Below are 27,121 nucleotides of genomic sequence, written 5' to 3'. Positions count from 1 at the left end.
AGTTACACTGACGTTGTAGTATAATATATAAATCCTAGTATGCTCACAATTGCATTGTGGTATAGATATTGCTAGCTGTTGTACATACTGTATGTATATAACAGTGTTTTCTATCATCTTTTTTTACAAGTGTACTGCTCACCAGAGCCCGGACTTGAACCCGATTGAACATCTAGAATGTCTTGCCTGTTAGAGTGGTCAGTATATTGTCAGCATATAGATAATTTTGATCACTATCACTAGCTAAACATTATCTAGGTAGCTAAATTGATTCTTCTTAGATGTACTGCTAAAGTTAAAAAATAATTGTATTTATGTAAACATGGGCTAGAGAAGGTTTCCTATGACCATATTTTTTGCTCCAGTCTCGGCACTATTCTTTTTAAATATGAGTCACATTGAGATTGACGTAAGAATTTAAAACGGGTAAATCCATTTGAAAATCCCTTTTTGACTCTATCCCTTTAACCCTTTACAATCAATTATCAGATTCACATATGTTGAAGCTTAGACCTTACATCTTCTAAGGTTTTTGTGTTGTGCCCGCCATAGGATGAGCCAAAACATGCTCTTGAATAGGTTGATATAAAAAAAACAGAGCGTTCAATTAAGCTGCTGGGGAGGGCAAGGAGACCCCCAGCTCCGCTAAAACCATTGACAACTACGTGCCATTTAATGGATTGTTAAATATTATACATATTTGTTTTTTTAATATCATCACCTCTTGAAAAGGATAGTCAGAACGATTAGTCAACATTAAGTTCTATCAGAGTTATACAAATCAAATTTTATTTGTCACATACATTTTTAGCAGATGTTATTGCGGTTGTAGCGAAATTCTTGTACAGCAAGTAACTGCCTGCTTTTCATGATCAGTAAACATCAATGTAATTTCAGATACATGAGGCTGGGTATTCTATCCATTTGGCATGTAGCTAGCTAGCTAAGCAAACAACATGTGTCATTTAGCTTACTTAGTCAGAGATTAGGCTTTTGGAAAGAGCTTGACATCGGCGAGTCCTCGTCCGGGTAAAGTGGTCAGTCAGACTACAGTCATCACCACTGTAGATGGCAAGCAAATCAAACAATATTCGGATACAAAACTGCCAGGGCATTCAAGTCAACATTCTCTGATGTGTGGACCTCTAACCATCTTAGTGTTACCATTTGAAAGTTGAACTTTCAATTGAATTCCATTTTAGTACATTTATCAGCCAAAACATGACGCCCACCCTGTATTCAATAGTATGTTGTGTCTAAAGAAATGGTTGGCACAACAGAAAAACAGATTATGTAAAATAGGGTCTCAGCTACAACATATGTCAATATGAATTTGAGTTTACACTTTTATTTTTGCGCCATTTTTATTTTAAACTCTTGAAAGAAATTATAAAGTAGTATGACAACCCTGTTCATAAACTTTTAAATTATATAAATTAGAGGTCGACCGATTATGATTTTTCACCGCCGATACCGATTATTGGAGGACCAAAAAAGCAGATACCGATTAATCGGACGATTGTTTTTTTTGTTTCTTGTAATAATGACATTTACAACGATCCTGAATTAACACTTATTTTAACTTGATATAATACATCAATAAAATCAATTTAGCCTCAAGTAAATAATGAAACATGTTCAATTTGGTTTAAATAATAAGTGTTGGAGAAGAAAGAAAAAGTGCAGTTCATTGCTCAGAACATGAGAACATATGAAAGCTGGTGGTTCCTTTTAACATGAGTCTTCAATATTCCCAGTTAAGAAGTTTTAGGTTGTGGTTATTATAGGAATTATAGGACTATTTCCCTCTATACCATTTGTATTTCATTAACCTTTGACTATTGGATGTCCTTATAGGCACTTTACTATTGCCAGTGTAACAGTATAGCTTCCGTCCCTCTCCTCGCTCCTCCCTGGGCTCGAACCAACAACACAACGACAATTAGCGCTTGCTAACTAGCTGGCCATTTCACATCGGTTACACAAGCCTCATCTCGGTAGTTGATAGGCTTGAAGTCATAAAAAGCGCAATGCTTGACACACAAAGAAGAGCTGCTTGCAAAACGCACGAAAGTGCTGTTTGAATGAATGTTTACGCGCCTGCTTCTGCCTACCACCGCTCAGTCAGATACTTAGATACCTGTATGCTCAGTCAGATTATATGCAACACAGGACACGCTAGATAATATCTAGTAATATCATCAACCATGTGTAGTTAACTAGTGATTATGATTGATTGTTTTTTACAAGATAAGTTTAATGCTAGCTGGCAACTTGCCTTGGCTTACTGCATTTGTGTAACAGGCAGTCAGTCTCCTTGTGGAGTGCAACGAGAGAGAGCCAGGTTGTTAATTGCATTGGACTAGTTAACTGTAAGGTTGCAAGATTGGATCCCCCAAGCTGACACGGTGAAAATCTGTCGTTCTGCCCCTGAACAAGGCAGTTATCCCACCGTTCCTAGGCAGTCATTGAAAATAAGAATGTGTTCTTAACTGACTTGCCTAGTTAAATAAAGGTATATAAAAAAAAATATATATATAAAAAAATCGGCAATCGGCGCCCAAAAATACAGATTTCAGATTGTTATGAAAACTTTAAATCGGCCCTAATTAATCGGTCATTCCGATTAATCGGTCGACCTCTAATATAAATATAAATAGTTTATATTTTACAGTGATTTAGACATGTCTCGTGGTAAACTTTGAGCATCTTTATCTCTCAAATGTTTTGGTATTCAGGTCCAAAAAGTAACTTTCTGAACACTTGTACAATGGGAAAATATGTGCGGAAGGTTTCGTACAAATCGATATCAAAAGCTTACTCTTTTGGCAGTAGCCCATTATATTGACTAGAATGATATTGTTGAGTCATTGATTATTCTTGTGTGCTATTACACACTCATTATATAAAGTGTACACCACATGTTCTGCCTCAGCCTCCCTGTGACAACATAAGGGTTTGGCAAGACTTCATGGGAAGGAAATGGAGCACAGTGAAAATACAGACCTGAACTGAACTAACACAATGGAGCTTTGATGTAGGAGGTGAGGGATTGGAGATGGGGAGGAAGCGCATGACCTACACAAAACTGCATTCCCATTCCTAAGCCCCAGTTTAGGTCAAGTGCACGTTCACACGGGGAACTGTCACATCACTGCACGGTGAGCATAATCCATGCACTCCACTCAAGTCTAATTCAGTCATAAATGTTGTGTGAAATGTATATATGCCTAGCATCCATTAGTGATCATTCATATTAATCATACATGTGCAAATGTCAGATGTGATGTCCTCTCTGACCAGAAACTGATAACATCAATGAACCCCTGCAAACACTCAAGTGGTTCACACTCACCTCAAAGATCTTCAGTAGTGTTTTCATGTAGAGCTGTCGAATGCCAAAGGACACTCCAAAGATGGCAGGCACGATGATGAAGACCAGCAGTAAGGTGAACCACACCGTGAAGGAGATGCCCAGGAGAATGCACAGCAGGTTATCAAAGGGGTTGAAGTCTAAGAACAGGCCCATCTTGAGACTTTAGGGGGAAGTGTGGGGATCCTACTACACAGAATATAAAGGCAAGTCAACAGCAGGAGAGGACAGTGCCTCACTTGTTAGCCTTTTAGGACCTTGGTCTCAGTTCTCAGCCAGAACACGGCCTTCATTAAGACGTCTGAGGGACCAGACTCCTCCTCCAACTGGCCAGTGAATCCATGGCTGTAGAGGACAGCATCTTGCTACTGCCTCTCCCAGCTTTAGAAATATGTTAAAGCAACTGGGCCTTCCAGTCAAGTTATTTTCTTTAGCTTCCTATCATTCAAACTTAATGTGGTGCATTGGTCGACAATGAAAAACTGAGAAGAACTCAACAAAAAATAATAATTCCATCCTGCACTACTCTAAAAAATAAAATAAAAAATAAAAAAATGTTTCAAATGTGTCAACAATAGAACATAAGCCTTTGTTTTTGGAGCCTGAAAGGGATTGAGAATATTGTGTTGAAATGACCCAAAAGTAGCAAGCCTCTTCAGTTGAGCATCGATTGCACCTGAAAGAAATTTAAACAAAAACAGAAGGTTAGTCTACTCTGTTTGTTAACAGAGGCAAAGGACTCTGGTTGCAACCATTGAAAACTCCCAGGTATCCCAAAGGTATTAGGCCTTCAACTCAACTCTGCATTTCAAAGCCAGTTCCATTCCATCGTTCCCCTGTAATCAGTGACTGATTTAGACCTGGGACACCAGGTGTGTGCAAGTAATTATTAGGTAGAACAGAAAACCAGCAGGCTCCGGACCTTGGCCTAGGGTTAGGTGGTATACCGTATTTTACGGTAAACCGGTATTGATGCACAGAACGGTTGGGGTTGTACTTTACCTTCTATAACGGTATTTGAATGTTTGGATTGTTAAATGTGATACGCCGTGTGTAACGTCTGTTTCTATAGTTTACTCAGCTATCTGAGTCATCTCTCTCCGCTCTCCCTCTTCATGCCGCTTTCCACACAGACCTAGCCACGCCTCGTCACTCAAGGAGCGCATTTGTTGATGCTTGACCATGAGACACTTGCATTCAGTCTGCATGGTCAATGCAGCACAAGCAACAATGTTGATGACAATGATGCTGTTTTCACTTCTTCTGCTTCTTGAAACAGTGCATAAGGAAAGTATTCAGACCCCTTGACGTTTTCCACATTTTGTTACAATACAGCCGTATTCTAAAATGTATTAAATTATTTGTTTTCCTCATCAATCTACACACAATACCCCATAATGACAAAGCAAAAAGTATTTTAGAAATTTTTGCAAATGTATTAAAAATATTTAAAAAACAGAATAAACTTATTTACATAAGTAATGGGTTATTTTTGAACAGTCATCAAACTCGGAATTCCAACTCGGAAACACAGGCCTCATTCTACAGTCGTGGGCAAAAGTTTTGAGAATTACACAAATATTAATTTCCAAAGTCTGCTGCCTCAGTTTGAATGATGGCAAATTGCATATAGTCCAGAATGTTATGAAGAGTGATCAGATGAATTGCAATTAATTGCAAAGTCCCTCTTTGCCATGCAAATGAACTGAATCCCAAAAAACATTTCCACTGCATTTCAGCCCTGCCACAAAAGACCAGCTGACATCTGGTCAGTGAGTCTCTCGTTAACACAGATGTGAGTGTTGACAAGGACAAGGCTGGAGATCACTCTGTCATGCTGATTGAGTTCGAATAACAGACTGGAAGCTTCAAAAGGAGGGTGGTGCTTGGAATCAGTGTTATTCCTCTGTCAACCATGGTTACCTGCATAGGAAACACATGCCGTCATCATTGCTTTGCACAAAAAGGGCTTCACAGGCAAGGATATTGCTGCCAGTAAGATTGCACCTAAATCAACCATTTATCGGATCATCAAGAGCTTCAAGGAGAGCGGTTCAATTGTTGTGAAGAAGGCTTCAGGGCACCCAAGAAAGTCCAGCAAACGCCAAGATCGTCTCCTAAAGTTGATTCAGCTGCGGGATCGGGGCACCAACAGTACAGAGCTTGCTCAGGAATGGCAGCAGGCAGGTGTGAGTGCATCAGCACGCACAATGAGGAGGATGGTTTGGAGGATGGCCTGGTGTCAAGAAGGGCACTTCTCTCCAGGAAAAACATCAGGAACAGACTGATATTCTGCAAAAAGGTACAGGGATTGGACTGTTGAGGACCGGGGTAAAGTCATTTTCTCTGATGAATCCCCTTTTCAATTGTTTGGGGCATCTGGAAAAAAAGCTTGTCCGGAGAAGACAAGGTGAGCGCTAGAGGTCGACCGATTAATCGGAATGGCCGATTAATTGGGGCCGATTTCAAGTTTTCATAACAATCGGTAAACTGTATTTTTGGACACCGATTTGCCGATTTTTTACACCTTTATTTAACTAGGCAAGTCAGTTAAGAACACATTCTTATTTTCAATGACGGCCTAGGAACGGTGGGTTAACTGCCTTGTTCAGGGGCAGAACGACAGATTTTCACCTTGTCAGCTCGGGGATTCGTTTTTTCAACCTTCCAGTTACTAGTCCAACGTTCTAACCACCTGCCTTACATTGCACTCCACGAGGAGCCTGCATGGCAGGCTGATTACCTGTTATGCCAGGGCAGCAAGAAGCCAAGGTAAGTTGTTAGCTAGCATTAAACTTATCTTGTAAAAAACAATCAATCTTAACATAATCCCTAGTTAACTACACATGGTTGATGATATTACTAGTTTATGTAGTGTATCCTGTGTTGCATATATTTGATGCGGTGCCTGTTCATTTCTCATTGAATCACAGCCTACTTCGACAAACGGATGATTTAACTGTGTAAATCTAAGTGTGCGTTCTCTAATTCTCTCCTTCTCTCCTTCTTTCTCTCTCTCGGAGGACCTGAGCCCTAGAACCATGCCCCAGGACTACCTGACATGATGACTCCTTGCTGTCCCCAGTCCACCTGGCCATGCTGCTGCTCCAGTTTCAACTGGCCTGGGCCCTAGGACCATGTCCCAGGACTACCTGACATGAGGACTCCTTGCTGTCCCCAGTCCACCTGGCCATGCTCCTGCTCCAGTTTCAACTGTTCTGCCTTACTATTATTCAACCATGCTGGTCATTTATGAACATTTGAACATCTTGGCCACGTTCTGTTATAATCTCCACCCGGCACAGCCAGAAGAGGACTGGCCACCCCACATATGCTCTCTCTAATTCTCTCTTTCTTTCTCTCTCTCGGAGGACCTGAGCCCTAGGACCGTGCCCCAGGACTACCTGACATGATGGCTCCTTGCTGTCCCCAGTCCACCTGACTGTGCTGCTGCTCCAGTTTCAACTGTTCTGCCTTATTATTATTTGACCATGCTGGTCATTTATGAACATTTGAACATCTTGGTCATTTTCTGTTATAATCTCTACCCGGCACAGCCAGAAGAGGACTGGCCACCCCACATAGCCCGGTTCCTCTCTAGGTTTCTTCCTAGGTTTTGGCCTTTCTAGGGAGTTTTTCCTAGCCACCGTGCTTTTACACCTGCATTGTTTGCTGTTTGGGGTTTTAGGCTGGGTTTCTGTACAGCACTTTGAGATATCAGCTGATGTACGAAGGGCTATATAAATAAATTTGATTTGATTTGATTTGATTTGATTTAACAAGCGCATTTGCAAAAAAAAGCACTGTCGTTGCACCAATGCACCTAACCATAAACATCAATGCCTTTCTTTAAAATCAATAGACAAGTATATATTTTTAAACCTGCATTTTTAGTTAATATTGTCTGCTAAAATGAATTTCTTATAACTAGGGAAATTGTGTAATTTCTCTTGTGTTCGTGCAGCAGTTTGGGTCGCCTGGCTCATTGCGAACTGTGTGAAGTCCATTTATTCCTAACAAAGAACGTAGTTAATTTGCCAGAATTGTACATAATTATGACATAACATTGAAGGTTGTACAATGTAACAGCAATATTTAGACTTAGGGATGCCATCCGTTAGATAAAATACGGACCAGTTCCGTATTTCACTGAAAGAATAAACGTTTTGTTTTCGAAATGATAGTTTCCGGATTCTACCATTTTAATGACCAAAGGCTCGTATTTCTGTGTTATTATGTTATAATTAAGTGTATGATTTGATAGAGCAGTCTGACTTCTGACTGAGCGATGGTAGGCACCAGCAGGCTTGTAAGCATTCATTCAAACAGCACTTTCATGGGTTTTGCCAGCAGCTCTTTGCTGTGCTTCAAGCATTGAGCTGTTTATGACTTCAAGCCTATGAACTCCTGAAGATTAGGTTGGTGTAACCGATGTGAAATGGCTAGCTAGTTAGCTGGGTGCGCGCTAATAGCGTCTCAAACGTCACTCGTTCTGAGACTTGGAGTAGTTGTTCCCCTTGCTCTGCATGGGTAACGCTGCTTCGAGGGTGGCTGTTGTCGATGTGTTCCTGGTTCGAGCCCAGGTAGGGGCGAGGAGAGGGATGGACGCTATACCGTTACACTGGCAATAGTAAAGTGCCTAAGAGAATATGAAATACAAATCTAATAGAGAGAAATAGTCCTTTAATTCCAATAATTACTACAACCTAAAACGTCTTACCTGGGAATATTGAAGACTCGTGTTAAAAGGAACCACCAGCTTTCATATGTTCTCATGTTCTGAGCGAGGAAATTAAATGTTAGCTTTTTTACACAGCACATATTGCACTTTTACTTTCTTCTCCAACACTTTGTTTTTGCATTATTTAAACCAAATTGAACACGTTTCACATTTTTGAGGCTAAATTGATTTTATTGATGTATTATATTAAGTTAAAATAAGTGTTCATTCAGTATTGTTGTAATTGTCATTATTACAAATAAATAAATACAAAAATTGGCTGATTAATCGGTATCTGCTTTTTTGGTCTTCCAATAATCGGTATCGCCGTTGAAAAATCATAATCGGTCAACCTCTAGTGAGCGCTACCGTCAGTCCTGTGTCATGCCAACAGTAGAGCATTCTGAGACCATTCACGTGTGGGGTTGCTTCTCAGCCAAGGGAGTGGGCTCACTCACAATTTTGCCTAATGAATAAGGAATGGTACCAACACACATCCTCCGAGAGCAACATCTCCCAACCATCCAGGAACAGTTTGGTGAAGAACAATGCCTTTTCCAGCATGATGGAGCACCTTGCCTTGCCATAAGGCAAAAGTGATAACTAAGTGGCTCGGGGAACAAAACATTGAGATTTTGGGTCCATCGCCAGGAAACTCCCCAGACCTTAATCCCATTGAGAACTTGTGGTCAATCCTCAAGAGGCGGGTGAACAAAAATCCACAAATTCTGACAAACTCCAAGCATTGATTATGCAAGAATGGGCTGCCATCAGTCAGGATGTTGCCCCAGAAATTAATTGAAAGCATGCCAGGGCGGATTGCAGAGGTCAACACTGCAAATATTGACTCTTTGCATAAAAGCCTTTAACACTTATGAAATGCTTGTAATTATACTTCTGTATTCCATGGTAACATCTGACAAAAATATCTAGACACTGAAGCAACAGACTTTGTGAAAATTAATATTTGTGTCATTCTCAAAACTTTTGGACACGACTTTAGAGCTCAGACTTTCCGACCTGAAGATCACTGACGTCATGATTTCACCTTGTATTTTTCCAAGTTGCCATTTGTTTTGAAAGCACCATAACACTCTTGGTACCCTTCGCCAGCTCATATCTGTGGGAAGCTAGATTCAGTGCTCTTGTCTGCATTAAAACCAAATATCGATCCAAGTTGGATTTGACAGAAGAGATGAGGTGCGCACTGTCGACCACGCCCCCTGACTTTCAGAATCTCCGACTCGACATGCATCAAGCACACCCATCTCATTAGTGTTGGTGAGATAATGTATCTTATGTCTGACTAATTTGCAATCAGAAATATAAAAAATAAAAATAAAATAGAATAGAATAGAAATATGGTTAGAATGTTTTTTAATTGACTGCCATAGCCCCAAATAAAAAAAGTTAACATTGGCTGATAATTAGGCTACATCATTTTTTTCACATAGTTGGGGTCTCAAGAATTTTCAGATATCAAAATTAGATTGTGAGCCAAAAACGTTTGGGAACCCCTGCTGTACAGGCTTTTTTCTTTTCATTCTGTCATTTAGGTCAGTATTGTGGGGTAACCATCTGCAGTTTTCTCCTATCATAGCCATTCAACTCTGTAACTGTTTTAAAGTCACCATTGACCTTGTGGTGAAAACGCTGAGCGGTTTCCTTCCTCTCCAGCAACTGTTAGGAAGGTCCCCTGTTTCTTTGTATTACTGGGTGTATTGATACACCATCCAAATTATAATTAATAACTTCACCATGCTCAAAAGGATAGTCAATGTGTATTTGTTTTTGACCCATCTACCAACAGGTGCTCTTATTTGTGAGGCCTTGGAAAACGTCCATGATTTTTGTGGTTGAATCTGTGTTTGAAATTCACTGCTCGACTGAGGGACCTTACAGATAATTGTATGTGTGGGCTGCAGAGAAGAGGTAGTCATTCAAAAACCATGTTAAACACTATTAATGCACACAGAGTGAGTCCATCCAACATACACTACATGACCAAAAGTATGTGGACACCTGGTCATTGAACATCTCATTCCAAAATCATGGTCATTAATATGGAGTTGGTCCCCCTTTGCTGCTATAACAGCCTCCACTCTTCTGGGAAAGGCTTTCCACTAGATGTTGGAACATTGCTGCAGGGACTTGCTATCATTCAGCCACAAGAGCATTAATGAGGTCGGGCACTGATGTTGGGCATTTCGGCCTGGCTCGCAGTCGGCGTCCCAATTCATCCCAAAGGTGTTGGATGGGGTTGAGGTCAGGGCTCTGTGCAGGCCAGTCAAGTTCTTCCACACCGATCTCGACAAATAATTTATGTATGGAACTCACTTTGTGCACTAGGGCATTGTCATGCTGAAACAGAAAAGGGCTTTCCCCAAACTGTTTCCACAAAGTTGGAAGCACAGAATAGTCTAGAATGCCAGCGTATGCTGTAACATTAACATTTCCCTTCACTGGAACTAAAGGGCCTAGCCTGAACAATAAAAACAGCCCCAGACCATTATTTCTCCTCCACCAAACTTTACAGTTGGCACTATGCATTGGAGCAGGAAGCGTTCTCCTAGCATCCACCAAACCCAGATTTGTCTATCAGACTGCTAGATGGTGAGGCGTGATTCATCACTCCAGACAACAAGTTTCCACTGCTCCAGAGTCCAATGGCAGAAAGCTTTACACCACTCCGGCTGATGCTTGGTATTGCACATGGTGATTTTAGGCTTGTGTGCGGCTGCTTGGCCATGGAAACCCATTTCATGATGCTCCCGACGAACTGTTCTTGATGTTGCTTCCAAAGGCAGTTTGGAACTCAGTAGTGAGTGTTGCAACCGAGGACAGACTATTTTTACATGCTATGCACTTCAATACTCGGTGGTACCATTCTGTGGGCTTGTGTGGCCTACCACTTCGCAGCTGTGCCGTTGTTGCTCCTATACGTTTCCTTGTCACAACAACAGCACTTGCGGTGTCATGTTGAAAGTCCCTGAGCTCTTCAGTAAGGACATTCTACTGCCAATGTTTGTCTATGGAGATTGCATGGCTGTGTGCTCGATTTTATACACCTGTCAGCAACAGGTGTGGCTGAAATAGCCAAATCCACATTCTTTTGTATATATAGTGTATTATGTGAATTGTTAAGCAAATGTTTAATCCTGAACATATTTAGGCTTGCCATAAACAAAGGGGTTAAAAGGTTCTTGACTCAAGACATTTCAGCTTAATTTGTACAAATTTCGAAAAACAAAATTCCACCACACTATGGGGTATCGTGTGTAATGCCCTACAAATGCAAAACACAGTAACTAAGTGTGAATACTTTCTGAAGGCACTCTATCTATCTATACAGTTTGATTCTGCACCTAGGTAAAATGTGTTTTATATTGTATATTTGGTTATCTCCTCAATGACAATTGAACCAAGCATTCCATAACAATGAAAATAGTATATTTTAAATCAGGGGAGGATGGAGAATAATCTACACTTTTTTGAAAAAAATTATAATAATGAAAACTGCCATATGTACATCTTTGGGCAACATGACCAAATTCATATAGGAATGTGTTGTAGATCAGTCAATCATTGAAAGCAAGAATAATAAGTGGTAGATCTGTTCTATGTGTGCTGTTCTATGCTTCCTGATCTTAAGTTTTGTTTTTGCTCTTCTACTTCCAGTTTTATACACTAGATTCAAACAGCTGAAAATAAAATATTTTTGTTTATGGAAAATATATTTCACAGTAGTTTAAATGGTACAGTGATTATCTACACTATACTTGCTTGTTTCGTCACAAACTGAAATTGGGCAAACTATTAGAATTCTAGCAACCAGGTATGGCGGAGCGATTTCTGCATAGTGCACCTTTAATAAAGTTTGAAATTGTTTTTTTTATTAACATAAAAAATGTGTTAATTGTTCTCCATCCTCCACCGATTCCGAATATAAAATAAAATGTTCATTGTCATGCTTGGTTCAATAGCTGTCGAAGAGAGAGTAACGTTACCGAATATCCAAATATAAAACAAATTTTACCTCAGTGCCTAACCGAACCATATACCTATATGCCCTCTAAAAGTTGACTTTCCTTTGGATATTGTTTGAACTTTCGGACAGACCACACAGACAACCGATATAGTACGTTTAAATGTAATTGTATTTAACATTATGGCTTGTATGAATATTTACACGATTTTACAGGTATTCGTTTCAGGGTGTAGTTACTTACCAATTAATTGTGTATTACACAGCCAGATCAAATCAGACTAACGTACAGCTAACCAGCCGTTTCTGGTGTTATAGCTAGCCATGAAAGCTATATAGCTAGCTAGGCTGGCTGGCTATTTCCAGTATAATTACATTATTTGGGGTGTAGAAATAGAGGGGGCTGCTATTGTACCGTATGATAATCGATCAAATGATGGAGGTACATTTTACAAAAAAAGTGATGTCATTAGTAACAGATAGGCTTTAAGATTTTACAGAGTTGCTAGCTACAGTAATGTGTCACGATTCATGCACCCATCCCCATATATCAACATCACACTACTAGCTGGCAAGCTAGGCTAATATTAAACTGTCGAGTTTTGAGCTAGCTACCGTTAGCTTTCTATCATGGAAGACGACGTTGACACGATACGAACAATTAACTGAAACGTGTTTAGTTACATGAATGTACTCACTAGTACACAAGGTTGTCCGATCAGCAACGATGTTAGCCGTCTTTGTATCAGGCTTTGTGTCGGACCTCTCACATTGTTGTCTCCACCCGGTGGCTATCGGATAGTTGCGAGGATGCAACGTGATGAAAGTATTTCTGGACGAACTATGATGCTGCGCATCAGATGTTCCTGCGATAATCTCGTTGGTTTTGGTGTCTCGTGTTTATCAGCAAGAACAAAAACACCCTCCCTCCGTGTCTCTAAACTGACACCTGGTGGTGGGACGTGGAAACACTGAAGCATGGCTGGGTACTGACCACAAAAGACACATTTGCAACGCGTAACAGTAGGTCCAATATTGAGGGCAATCATACATCTGATTTAGTTAGTTAAAGCAATCCAGGCTAGACTAAATATAAATCATAATCTCACATCATGGTTTACAGTTGAAAATACACTAAAAATGTTAACCAAATAGCCGCGGGAAGTAGTTTGGGGTTGGGAGTGCTGCAACTTCTTTGCAATGCCGATGATGCCTATATTGGTCTGGGCCCAGTGTACAACTTTTCTGAATTTTTTTTTTTAACTAAATGTATTTGAGTGTTTACCAGGATTTGAAATTTGAGTCTGATAATACTTGTGGAATATATAAATACTTGCTTGATTAATATGTTTTCCAGTTTCTTGAAATACTTTGCAAATGCAACTTATTTCTATGTGAAACTGAAATGGTCTATTAATTCCTGTTTCATTTTAGTAGTCACTCTTATTCACAGCGTTGAGTGCACACATTTTTCGTATGGTCCCCCATGGGAATTGAAAAACACAACCCTAGTATTGCAAGCACCATGCTCCACTAACTGAGCTACTTCACAAAGCACTTGGGGCGGCAGGGTAGCCTAGTGGTTAGAGTGTTGGACTAGTAACCGAAAGGTTGCAAGTTTGAATCCCTGAGCTGTCGTTCAGCCCCTGAACAGGCAGTTAACCCACTGTTCCTAGGCTGTCATTGAAAATAAGAATTTGTTCTTAACGGACTTGCCTAGTAAAAAAAAAAATAGATATCCCTCTAGTGGTGTGGGGCTGTGCTTTGGCAAAATGGGTGGGGTTATATCCTGCCTGTTTGGCCCTGTCCCTGGGTATCATCGGATGGGGCCACGGTGTCTCCTGAGCCTCCAGTATTTATGCTGCAGTAGTTTATGTGTCGGGGGTCTAGGGTCAGTCTGTTATATCTGGAGTACTTCTGTCTTATCCGGTGTATGCTCTCTCTAATTCTCTCTTTCTTTCTCTCTCTCTCGGAGGACCTGAGCCCTAGAACCAGGACTACCTGGCATGATGACTCCTTGCTGTCCCCAGTCCACCTGGCCGTGCTGCTGCTCCAGTTTCAACTGTTCTGCCTGCAGCTATGGAACCCTGACCTGTTCACCGGACGTGCTCCCTGTCCCAGACCTGCTGTTTTCAACTCTCTAGAGACAGCAGGAGTGGTAGAGATACTCTTAATGATCGGCTATGAAAAGCCAACTGACATTTACTCCTGAGGTGCTGACTTGCTGCACCCTCGACAACTACTGTGATTATTATTATTTGACCATGCTGGTCATTTTTGTGCCACCCGGCACAGCCAGAAGAGGACTGGCCACCCCTCATAGCCTGGTTCCTCTCCAGGTTTCTTCCTAGGTTTTGGCCTTTCTAGGGAGTTTTTCCAAGCCACATGCTTCTACACCTGCATTGCTTGCTGTTTGGGCTTTTAGGCTGGGTTTCTGGACAGCACTTTGAGATATCAGCTGATGTAAGAAGGGCTATATAAATTGTTCTGATGTCTCAATATACTCAATTACTATATCATGCATCAATTTTCTCCATGGTGATGGAAAGTCTACAGGTACAAACCTAGATGACCAACCTACAGTGCATTCAGAAAGTATTCAGACCCTTTACTTTTTTCACTTTGTTACATTACAGCCTTACTTTAAAATTGATTAAATGTTTTTTTCCCCTCTCAATCTACACACAATACCCCATAATGCCAAAGTAAACAGTTTAAAAACATTTTTGCAAAAGTATAAAAAAATCAAACGGATATATCACTTTTACATAAGTATTCAGACCCTTTACTCAGTACTTTGTTAAAGCACCTTTGCCAGTGATTACAACTTCGAGTCTTCTTGGGTATGATACTACAAGCTTGGCACACCTGTATATGGGGAATTTCTCCCATTCTTCTCTGCAGATCCTCGCAAGCTCTGTCAGGTTGGATGGGGAGCGTTTCTGCACAGCTATTTTCAGGTCTCTCCAGAGATGTTTGATCGGGTTCAAGTCCGGGCTCTAGCTGGGCCACTCAAGGACATTGAGATTTGTCCTGAAGACATTACTGTGTTGTCTTGGCTGTGTGCTTACGGCCGTTGTCCTGTTGGAAGGTGATCCTCAAATCAAATTGTATTTGTCACATACACATGGTTAGCAGATGTTAATGCGAGTGTAAACCCAGTCTGAGGTCCTGAGTTCTCTGGAGGAGGTTTTCATCAAGGATCTCTCTGTACTTTGCTCCGTTCATCTTTCCCTCGATCCTGTCGTCTCCCAGTCCCTGGCACTGAAAAATATTCGCACAGCATGATGCTGCCACCACCCTGCTTCACTGTAGGTATGGTATTGCCAGGTGATGAGCAGTGCCTGGTTTCCTCCAGATGTGACGCTTGGCATTCAGGCCAAAGAGTTCAATCTTGGTTTCATCAGACCACAGAATCTAGTTTCTCATCGTCTGAGTCCTTTAGGTGCGTTTTGGCAAACTCCAAGCAGGCCGCCATGTGCCGTTTACTGAGTAGTGGCTTCCGTCTGGCCACTCCACCATAAAGGCCTGATTGGTGGAGTACTGCAGAGATGGTTGTCCTTCTGGAAGGTTCTCCCATCTCCACAGAGGAACTCCGGAGCTCTATCAGAGTGACCATCAGGTTCTTGGTCACCTCCCTGACCAAGGCCCTTCTCCCCCGAATGCTCAGTTTGGCCGGGCGGCCAGCTCTAGCAAGAGTCTTGGTGGCTTCTTCCATTTAAGAATGATAGAGGCCACTGTGTTCTTGGGGACCTTCCATGCTGCAGGTACCCTTCCCCAGATTTGTGCCTCGACACAATCCTGTCTCTGAGCTCTACGGACAATTCCTTCGACCTCATGGCTTGGTTTTTGTTCTGACATGCACTGTCAACTGTGGGATCTTCTAGACAGGTGTGTGCCTTTCCAAGTCATGTCCAATCAATTGAATTTACCACAGGTGGACTCCAATCAAGTTGTAGAAACATCAAGGATGATCAATGGAAACAGGATGAACCTGAGCTCAATTTCAAGTCTCATAGCAAAGGGTCTGAATACTTACGTAAATACGGTATGTTTATTTTTAATTTATCTTTTTAATACATTTTCTATTTTTATTATGGGGTATTGTGTGTAGATTGATGAACATTTTGGATTTAATCAATTTTAGGATAAGGCTGTAACGTAAAATATGGAAAAAGTCAAGGGGTCTGAAGAATACATAAAGCACACAAGAACTTTTCTTTGTTCTTTTTATTCATCTTACATCCAAGTAAAATGTCATCTTACATCCAGTAATTTAGGTATACGTTTACAGGATACTACAGGGGCAATATTACTTTTCCAACTTATCCCTCACGAGCATAGACCTGATAGTATGATCTGCTTATAACACTGGAACAGGACATATGGAATTTGGCACATTCATGAAGAGAATACTGTACCTTCCATTTATTGGAGTCACTTAGCACATCTTTTTTTAGCACATCTTTTTTTAGAACACATCTCAAAATATATTCTCCTATCACTTTCTGCAGAGAGAAAAATAAATACAATGTTCCGTAAACAAGCTGTCTATTCTTACAAAATAGTGGTAGGAGCTCTGACTTTCTATTACACATTCTGCGACTTTCCAGGACCAATTAACCACAATGGACACCTGAAAAAAGCTGGGAGTTGTCTGCTTGTGGTACTACTGTCTTTATAGACCTGATACAGCACTGCATGGTCTGTGTGTCTTTCTGGATTAGGTCCCCACTGTAGTGTAGAAATTGCCTAATGGTACGTCATACTCTGTTCTCCAACAGGGCTTCAAAGTCTGGCGAGCAGACCAATTTGTGTTTGATGTGTCCCAGCACTGACAAGTCACCAGTCCGGCCCTCTCCTGTTCCAACTGACACCAGCTCCTAATGGAATTAGAGGGGGGGGGGGGGGGGGGGGCTTGTCAGACAATGACATACAAGGAAAACATAAAATAATATGTACATGTTTACATACTGTACAACTATAAAACTACAGAGAAGTGAAGATTTAAAGGGAAATTCAACTTCTTTCAACATCAAGTTGAAAAAACATCAGCACCTCCCCCAACATCAACATAAAAACGGCAGGTTTCTATGTTTTGTAGTAAAAAAGATGGAAGATAAGTATTTCCAGTGACATCATCCTGATACTGATCATCTGGTGTGCATCATATGATTTTAACCAACCATGAGAAGCCAAAGGTTGTTCTCTCTGACCTGGAGGAATGCACACGAGGTTCCCAGAGCCACATCTAGTGTGACATGCCCCAGTATGAGCTGAACCCGACCAGACTTCCGCACCAACAGCCTTCCAACCAGACCCTCCTGCAGGTCCCTCAGATGACAACTGTTTTCCTCCTGCTGCTCCTCCTATTCCACAGAGGACAGACATGGAAACTGATCGTATACACAGTAGTCTTGCTCTCTGAACCACATATTTAAATACCTACTTGAGATTCCGTTTTCAAAAGCATGGACTGTCCATCCTCTGACTGCATCTCTGTCTTCACTGGCCTGACCTCTTGGGTGGGCGGCTGCCCTGGTAGGGAGTCAGGAAGCTGAATGAAGAACAGCTCCTCTTCTTTGGTCTGACTCCAGCTCTCCAGCAGCGCAGATAAAACTTCAGGCTCAGGGAGAGGTGGTGGTCTGAAAGTGGGTTCCATCTTCTTTACCTCTAGCGCATCTTCTGGCTCCTGTTTCACTGAAGAGGGAGGGAGACACATGGCTGGACAGTTGGAGCCCATTGTTTTGCCAAATTGTTTCATTTTAACTGACATGGATTATTGTTACCTTTGACTGCATTTGTGCCGTCCATGGCCTCACTATCCTCTTCAGTCTTGTCTGGTTTGGAGGAGGCTGTCACATCACTTTCCTCCTTGAATCCCCACCCTGACACAGCCAGGGGCAGCTGGACAGGACAGCTCCTTACGTCACTCCTTAGGTGAGGGTCATCCAGGAACTGGTGGAAATTAGTTGAAAATTACTTTTAAGTAAGTGGGCAAGGAATAAATGCACAGGCAGACAGCATGATGAGACATAGGTACATGGAGAACTCACATTGTCTCGTTCCAGAGCGCGCAAAATTTCTTTGGTCTCTTCCTCTGTCTCCCTCTTCTCCTTCTTGATGTTGATGATGGGTGAGGGACCCACACTTGGTGCATCTCTCTCACCTTCATAGCCACCTGATTGGAGCACAGGAAGAAACTCATGGGTTAAAACACAAATCACAATACATCAATATGGTCTACACAAAATATTACACCATATAACATGTAATGGAATCCCAGCTGAATGAATGACCCGGCCATACCTCTTTTCTTAATCATCATCTCTGCAGGCCCCTGCTCAAAGATAGAGTGGGACTGGATGACCTCTGGACGTCCCCGGCCCCGACCGCCCCTACCACCTCGCTCACGACCCCGATCGTTCTCCCTCCTCTCCCTCCTTTGTCCACCCTCAACCTTCTGCCTATGGTAGACGAAAGTCAAACTCTCAACATATGGTCATTCCTAAGATCCAGTATGTGCTGGAAATTTTTCAGAATCATGCACTGTATTTCAATTTTTGTCACTTAGCAGACCTACAGCTAGCGCACTCATCTTGAGGTACATACATACATACATACATACATACATACATACATACATACATACATACATACATACATACATACATACATACATACATACATACATACATACATACATACATACATACATACATACATACATACATACATACATACATACATACATACATACATACATACATACATACATACATACATACATACATACATACATACATGAAGTCGGAAGTTTACATACACTTAGGTTGGACTCATTAAAACTTGTTTATCAACCACTCCACAAATTTCTTGTTAACAAACTAGTTTTGGCAAGTCGGATAGGACATCCACTTTGTGCATGACAAGTCATTTTTCCAGTTTGTCTTTAAACAGCTTGGAAAATTCCAGAAAATTATGTCATTGCTTTAGAAGCTTCTGCTAGGCTAATTGACATCATTTGAGACAATTGGAGGTGTATCTGTGGATGTATTTCAAGGCCTACCTTCAAATGCAGTGCCTCTTTGCTTGACATCATGGGAAAATCAAAAGAAATCAGCAAAGAACTCAAACTTGTAGACCTCCACAAGTCTGGTTCATGGTTGGGAGCATTTTCCGAACACCTGAAGGTAGCACATTAATCTGTACAAACAATAGTACGCAAGTATAAACACCATGGGTCCACGCAGCCGTCATACCGCTCAGGCATGGAGACACGTTCTGTCTTCTAGAGATGAAGGTAATTTGGTGCGAAAAGTACAAATCAATCACAGAACAACAGCAAAGGCCCTTGTGAAGATGCAGGTGGAAACAGGTACAAAAGTATCTATATCCACAGTAAAACTAGTCCTATATTGACATAACCTGAAAGGCTGCTCAGCAAGGAAGAAGCCACTGCTCCAAAACTGCAATAAAAAAGCCAGACTGCAGTTTGCAACTGCACATGGGGACAAAGATCGTACTTTTTGGAGAAATGTCCTCTGGTCTGATGAAACAAATATAGAACTGTTTGGCCATAATGACCATCATTATGTTTGGAGGAAAAAGGGGGAGGCTTGCAAGCCGAAGAACACCATTCCAACCATGAAGCACAGTGGTGGCAGCATCATGTTTTTGGGGTTCTTTGCTGCCGGAGGGACTGGTGCACTTCACAAAATAGATGACATCATGTGGAAGAACAATTATGTGGATATATTGAAGCAATTTGGTCTTCCAAATGGACAATGACCCCAAGCATACTTCCAAAGTTGTGGCAAAATGGCTTAAGGACAACAAAGTCAAGGCATTGGAGTGGCCAGCACAAAGCCCTGACCTCAATCCTATAGAACATTTGTGGGCAGAACTGAAAATGCGTGTGCAAGCAGGGAGGCCTACAAACCTGACTCAGTTACACCAGCTCTGTCAGGAGGAATGAACCAAAATTCACCCAACTTATTGTGGGAAGCCTGTGGAAGGCTACCCAAAATGTTTGACACAAGTTACACGATTTAAACGCAATGCTACCAAATACTAATTGAGTGTATGTAAACTTCTGACCCACTGGGAATGTGATGAAAGAAATAAAAGCTGAAATAAATACATTTTCGACTATTATTCTGACATTTCATATTATTAAAATAAAGTGGTGATCCTAACTGACCTAAGACAGGGAATTTTTACTAGGATTAAATGTCAGGAATTGTGAAAAACTGAGTTTAAATGTATTTGGCTAAGGTGTATGTAAACTTCTGACTTCAACTGTATATATACACACATACATATACACACACATACTACCATTCAAAAGTTTGGGTTCACTTAGAAAAGTCCTTGTTTTTGAAAGAAAAGCTATAACAAATTCCATTAAAGTAACATCAAATTGATCCGAAATACAGTGTAGACATTGTTCGTGTTTTAAATTACTATTGCAGCTGTAAACGCCTGATTTTTATATGGAATATCTACATAGGTGTACAGAGGCCCATTATCAGCAACCATCACTCCTGTGTTCAAATGGCACATTGTGCTACCTAATCCAAGTTTATAATTTTTAAAAGGCTAACGGATCATTAGAAAACCCTTTTGCAATTATGTTAGCACAGCTGAAATCTGTTGTTCTGATTAAAGCAATAAAACTGGCTTTTTTTAGACTAGTTGAGTATCAGGAACATCAGCATTTGCGGGTACGATTACAGGCTCAAAATGGCCAGAAACAAAGAACTTTCTTCTGAAACTGGTCAGGCTATTCTTGTTATGAGAAATTAAGGCTATTCCATGCGAAATTGCCAAGAAATTGAAGATGTCGTACAACACTGTGTACTACTACCACTTTCACAGAACAGCGCAAACTGGCCCTAACCAGAATAGAAAGAGTGGGAGGCCCCGGTGCCCAACTGAGCAAGAGGACAAGTACATTAGAGTGTGTAGTTTGAGAAAGACGCCTTAAGTTCTCAACTGGCAGCATCATTAAATAGTACCCACAAAACACCAGTCTCAACGTCAACAGTGAAGAGGCGACTCCTGGATTATGGTCTTCAAGGTAGAGTTGCAAAGAAAAAGCCATCTCTCTGACTAGCCAATTAAAAGAAGAGATTCAGATGGGCAAAAGAATAGACACTGCGCAAAGGAATTCTGCCTAGAAGGCCAGCATCCCAGAGTCATAATGTACATGTCCTTTTGCTCAGTTGTGCACCGGGGCCTCCCAATCCTCTTTCTATTCTGGTTAGGGCCAGTTTGCACTGTTTTGTGAAGGGAGTAGTACACAGCGTTGTACGACATCTTCAGTTTCTTGGCAATTTCTTGTTTCACCAAGGACAAAGGAAGAGCTTCATATATCGTCACAGACTGAACAACTGAACTTACTCTTCTTTAGCTTTGCGGCCAATAATGTTAGGGGTGAATGTTTTCTGAAAGATAAAACATGGGAGTCAAGATTTACTTCGTTAAACAAATACAAAAGTTCTGGTGAGACCATTAAACATGGTATACAATTCACTGAGCCTACCTTTTTCACACCTCCCAGGGTGAGGTCTCTGGAGCGCATGGAAGGGAGACGGCCAGGGGAGATAGTAGCTGGTAGCCGGCGTCCCATCACCAAACCCCTGCCACTCCCTCCGGGAGTTGCCGGAGTGTGAGAAGGGCCACCGGGGTTGCTTGAGCCTGGCTCAGCCATCCTGGACAAAGCAATTAGAAATAATTTACTTGAAAAGCTAAAAACAGATGACAACTGTCCACACAAGAAGTCTTCATAAGAACACCTATACTCCCCTCTGTATTTATGTGGATATTTAAGCTAAAAATGTGTTGATTTGGCTCGATACTCCAGCACTTTGGATTTGAGATCAAATGTTTCATATATCAGGCGATTTTATCTGAAGATCATGCTCCCCCAAAACTGCTATCCTCTCACCATTGCCAAAAAGAGTGGAAGTCACAATGTTTTAGGGGGTATGATCATTGTTCCTTTTACTTTGTCATTCATCATTATTCTGGATTCATTCATAATTATCCATAATCATGGTACATTGTTTCCCCTATATTCATTTAGCAGTGGCAGGCCACTCGGATGGTAACACATTCAGTGTAAACTTAAACGACTCAAACCAAATATAAAGTAGAAAATATATTGGAGCTAATTATTTTTCAATTAGATCTTTGAGAACCTACAATCACCAAAATAAAAAAAACTAGAGACTGTCAGCGAGAATCTAAAATTCCCAAAATGTCATGAGGCCTCATTGATTTTGTTATTAGATTTTAGTCACTCAGATATAGAATTTCAGGAAATTTGGCTCTAAAAAAACTGCACATTTTCTCTCAACCTCATGGCAAATGTGTAGGATTGCAGGAAACTAGCTCAAACTAAGAATCTTCTCGGCCCTTGGCAAAACCAATGATGTACAGTGTACAAAACACTTTCAGTGACAGACTGATCAGGTGATTGCGGGATAAAACTATGATCCATTATTGATGTCACCTGGAAAATCTATCAAGACCAGTGGTCGAAAAACAGTTCACTGATGAAAAAGGACAAAGGAGGCTGACTTGTGCAGAACAACAGATGGGATAGTTAGTCAACTGACAGTCCAGTACGACATTGGTGCCCAAAGACCCATAAAAGAATGCACAACTCATCGTACCTTGACACAAATGGGGTATGGCAGCCAAAGAGTTACACTTCTTGCTTTTTTTTTGCTGAAACTGCAGTTGCAGTGGGCTAAGGAATGAAAACCAAAACATTGCCTGGACTGAAGAAGCCTGGATCCTGCTGTTTTATGCTGATGGGGGGGACAAGGGCATGGCAAAAACCACAATACATGCATCCATCATGTGTGTCAACGTTGCAGGCTGGTGGTGGTGGTGTGGGGTGCGTTTTCATGGCACACATTGGGCCCCTTGATAAAAGTGGAGCAACTTCTGAGGTCGAAGGAATTGTCCGTAGAGCTCCGAGACAGGATTGTGTCGAGGCACAAATCAGGGGAAGGGTATAAATAAAACTTCTGCAGCATCGAAGGTCACCAAGAACACAGTGGCCGCCATAATTTATAAGTGGAAGAAGTTTGGAACCACCCAGCCAAACTGAGCAATCGGGAGAGAAGGGCCTTGGTCAGGGAGGTGAACAATAACCTGATGGTCACTCTGACAGAGCTCCAGAGTTTCTCTGTGGAGATGGGAGAACCTACCAGAAAGGCAACCATCTCTGCACACTCCACCAAATCAGGCCTTTATGGTAGAGTGACCAGACAGAAGCCACTCTTCAGTAAAAAGGCACCTGACAGCCCACTTGGAGTTTGCCAAAAGGCACCAAAAGGACTTTCAGACCATGAGAAGCAAGATTCTCTGGTCCGATGAAACCAAGATTAAACTATTTGGCCTGAATGCCAAGTGTCACGTCTGGAGGAAACCTGGCACCAACCCTACAGTGAAGCAGGGTAGCCTAGTGGTTAGAGTGTTGGACTAGTAACCTGAAGGTTGCAAGTTCAAACCCCCGAGCTGACAAGGTACAAATCTGTCGTTCTGCCCCTGAACAGGCAGTTAACCCACTGTTCCTAGGCCGTCATTGAAAATAAGAATTTGTTCTTAAATGACTTGCCTGGTTAAATAAAGGTTAAAAAATAAAAAAATAAAAGTGGTGGCAGCATCATGCTGTGGGGTTGTTTTTCAGAGGCATGGACTGAGAGACTAGTCAGAATCGAGAGAAAGATGAACGGAGCAAATACAGAGATCCTTGATGAAAACCTGCTCATGACCTCAGACTGGGGTGAATGTTCACCTTCCAATAGGACAACGACCCTAAACATACAGCAAAGACAACGCAGGAGTGGCTTCGGGACACGCATTTTTAGCTAATATCGGAAGCTTCCGATATGTTCACCGATATACAGTGCATCCCTAGTCTGAATACTTATGTAAATGTGATATGTTTATTTCTAATACATTTCAAAAATGTGTGTAGATTGATGAGGAGGAAAAAAACTATTTAATCCATTTTAGAATAAGGCTGTTACATAAAAGGAGGAACAAGTGAAGGGGTCTGAATACTTTACAAATGCACTGTATATATAAATATATATATATTTTTCTGACAATTTAAAAGCATGCAAAACGTGTTGAATTGAAGGAAATTAACTTTAAAACAGCAACATTTTGCCTCTGGGGCCAAGAGGGGGACTAAAATTTTGGTCGGAGACTATGCCATTAGCTATGCCCACCATCCCCCACGCCAACTTTGACACTGCTGCTGAAGAAAATCCTAAGGTTACCACTGTGGTAGCATCCAAATTCATGTAGAAGTGTTCCGAAGCATCTTCTATTCTTATTTACAATAAAAGTGACTCCAAAATGATAATACATTATTTACCATTCAGTTCTCATTGAGCAAAACATAATCCGAAGCAATTAAAACAAACTGCAAATGCATCCAACAAGTTTGTAGAGTCACAAGCTTGATGTTGTCATTGCATGCTAAGAATAGGAGACAAAATACTAAACTTTTAATACAAAGTGAATTTGTCCAAATACTTATATTTAAAAAAAGAACTTCAACTCATTGAGGGCTTGACGATTGGTTGACAAGTTGAATCAGGTGTGCTTGTCCAGGGTTACAATATAAATGTGTACTGTTGGGGCAACTCGAGGACCAGGGTTGGGAAACACTGTTCTATACTGTTCCCTCATATTAAACATTATATCTGACATCCAAAATGTTGGAGTATAAATATGACGGGGAGTGTATATGCATGTAACCCATTTATCGACGCTACTATCTTTAGCGCCTATAGACCATAGTATCTCTTCTGGCCGGGCAAGTTTTGTTAAAGGGTGACTGCACTTCCTGATTTGGCCTCATTTTTCATCCATGTTCATTAAGAAAGGCCAAGACAGCAGGCAAACAAGAGTTGTCTTGGGGGTGTGGTTTGATGTTTGTGATTGAATGGCAAAGATACACACAAGGGCAGTAGTGAGTACAGCAAGGTAAGCGAAGTTAGCTTTGCAATGGAAAGAAACCAGTTTAGAAACTGAGGACCCTGAGATGCTGACCACACCACTCACGTCGCATGCGTGAGCGTTGCAAAATAAATGTACACATACATGTTAGTCAATCATTGCACCCACACTGCTCGCGCTCGCCAACGAACGTCTGCGTTTCCAAGTGCTAAAATAGAAGTCAGTTCTATTTGTGACGCTGAACTCGTTGCAAGTCCTGCCTCTCCCATCTCCTCATTGGTTTATAGAGGCCGATAACCAATGAGGAGATGGCATGTGGATGATTTGAAGATGAACAGAGGTCGGTCGATCGTGGTAATACACCTTTATGAAAGTTAGACGCCAATAGCCATATAAAGTCCAAAGAAGAAAGAGCCTGAAGGAGAAGAGATGACTAGAAACGATTTGGTTGACTGTTTTACGTGTGGATTAATTGTCGGAGTAGAGGACCTTGTGTATTTCAGGTAAAATAACTCAACGTTTATATCCCTGTACAAATTAGCTAACAACTGCAAGCTAGCTAGAGAAATTGGAATAAATGTTTAATGCTTTTCGACCTGTCCCCAAATTTATATAATTGGTTCAGAGTTTGTTTTGACATCTCAACCTGCGTGTCGTGATCATGTTTGGTGTGGGGGACAAAATCAATTTGCGCACGTTGGCACGCGTCCAGTTTGGGTATGGTGTGATTCAGTTCTATGCTTAGGCTAAAGCCTGCGCTGACCTTGTGTTTAGCCAAGCTGACAGAAGCTATCTAGCATAGCTTGGTTATAGCTGCAGCTGGCTATCTACCTGATATTTCTCTGTCAAATCAGTTATGGCAAGAGAACAGGTATCCCCTGTTAATAACCTTGTTATTTTATTCCCCCGCCCCCACTGCTGCTACTTGCTGTTTATTATCTATGTCACTTTACAAATTGACTCGTACCAGTATATAGGTATATATAGCCTCGTTATTGTTATGTACATTTCTTGTGTTACCTATTGATTTCATTTTTTACTTTAGTTTATTTAGTAAATATTTGATTAATTCTATTTCTTGAAGTACATTGTTGTTTAAGGGCTTGTAAGTAAGCATTTCACGGTAAGGTCTATTAAAGCTGTTGTATTCGGTGCAAATGACAAATAATGTGATTTTAACACTGCCCCTTTAAGACAAAAAAGCTCTTTACCTGATTTGCTTTTCAAAGATGGCTAGAATGTACATGTTTTGTGCTCTTGTAGGAACCAAGAGAACTAACAGTGATTGAGTTATATTATTAGCCGAAATCACGACGATCCAATCTATTCATCACATTACGAATAGTAGGCTCTTTTACATAAGTCAGCAAATGCGATGATACATGGAATGCTTTATTTTTTATGGTGAAAATGTACTCCCCCAAACTTGACTCATGCACCGCCTATGGCGTTGTTTCTAGAACCGTATCGCAATTGAAAGAATCGATTTACGTTTATATGAAGTATTTGGCTGCCAGAGCCAGTCCACGTCTAACGTACAAGGTCTTTGGACCTTTAGGAGTAAGGGTAAAGTTAGGCTACAGAAAAATTATATATTGCGCTAATACAGAGCGCGCCTTTAATGTTTGTCTTTGATAGCAAATTATTCAAGTTTTACAGGGCCGTTTTGTTAGGCCATTGGTATAACAGCTAATCAATGAGTTCATGTCAACACATGTCAGCAATGCCTGCTGTTTACATTATCTAGCTAGCTATGACTCTGACAATGCGTTTTCGATATTGTTGCCTTATTCAAATTACCTGATTGCTTCTTTAGATGTTCACCAAACCAAGAGAATTGCGTTTAAATCGACTGCACCCCTTCAATAAGCAAATCCGTGGCGATTTCTTACGTTATTGGTCAACAAGAAAAGTCGGCATTATCGGCAGTACAGCGCCATGACTGCTAATCCTGGCAGATTTGTGTTATTCCCGGATCACGTGCGCGGAATTCTTCTTCTACTTCAATATGGCGGTTGGTTGGGGGTGCATGTCGCCACCTACTGTACTGGAG

The 27,121-nt window shown here is 41.2% G+C and overlaps 2 protein-coding genes across 2 annotated transcripts in view; both read right to left on the bottom strand.

Moving 5' to 3' along the window:
• The window catches only part of LOC124034318 (glycerol-3-phosphate acyltransferase 4), a 46,222-nt gene extending 33,265 nt beyond the window's left edge, over positions 1–12,957 (bottom strand). The window contains exons 1-2 of the mRNA XM_046347335.1: positions 12,777–12,957; positions 3,356–4,049 (exon numbers count right to left, since the gene is read on the bottom strand). Of these exons, the coding sequence (XP_046203291.1) occupies positions 3,356–3,529 (174 nt within the window). The 5' untranslated portion in view covers positions 3,530–4,049; positions 12,777–12,957. The remainder of the gene's footprint in view (positions 1–3,355; positions 4,050–12,776) is intronic.
• Positions 12,958–16,293: 3,336 nt separating this feature from the next.
• LOC124033309 (DNA-directed RNA polymerase III subunit RPC4-like) lies at positions 16,294–27,036 on the bottom strand. The gene is made up of 9 exons (XM_046345300.1): positions 26,869–27,036; positions 21,626–21,794; positions 21,484–21,527; positions 18,388–18,545; positions 18,135–18,259; positions 17,868–18,036; positions 17,528–17,778; positions 17,295–17,447; positions 16,294–16,961 (listed from the first exon to the last, which is right to left on the bottom strand). Exons 2-9 carry the CDS (start codon positions 21,791–21,793, stop codon positions 16,842–16,844), a joined length of 1,188 nt encoding a protein of 395 aa, XP_046201256.1. The 5' UTR covers position 21,794; positions 26,869–27,036; the 3' UTR covers positions 16,294–16,841.
• Between the last annotated feature and the right edge of the window lie 85 nt (positions 27,037–27,121).

This window comes from Oncorhynchus gorbuscha, linkage group LG04 (assembly GCF_021184085.1).
Source record: "Oncorhynchus gorbuscha isolate QuinsamMale2020 ecotype Even-year linkage group LG04, OgorEven_v1.0, whole genome shotgun sequence".
In the NCBI taxonomy this organism is placed as follows: Eukaryota; Metazoa; Chordata; class Actinopteri; order Salmoniformes; family Salmonidae; genus Oncorhynchus; species Oncorhynchus gorbuscha.
The sequence above is the reverse complement of the archived record's forward strand: the minus strand, read 5'-3'. Positions and strand labels throughout refer to the sequence as shown.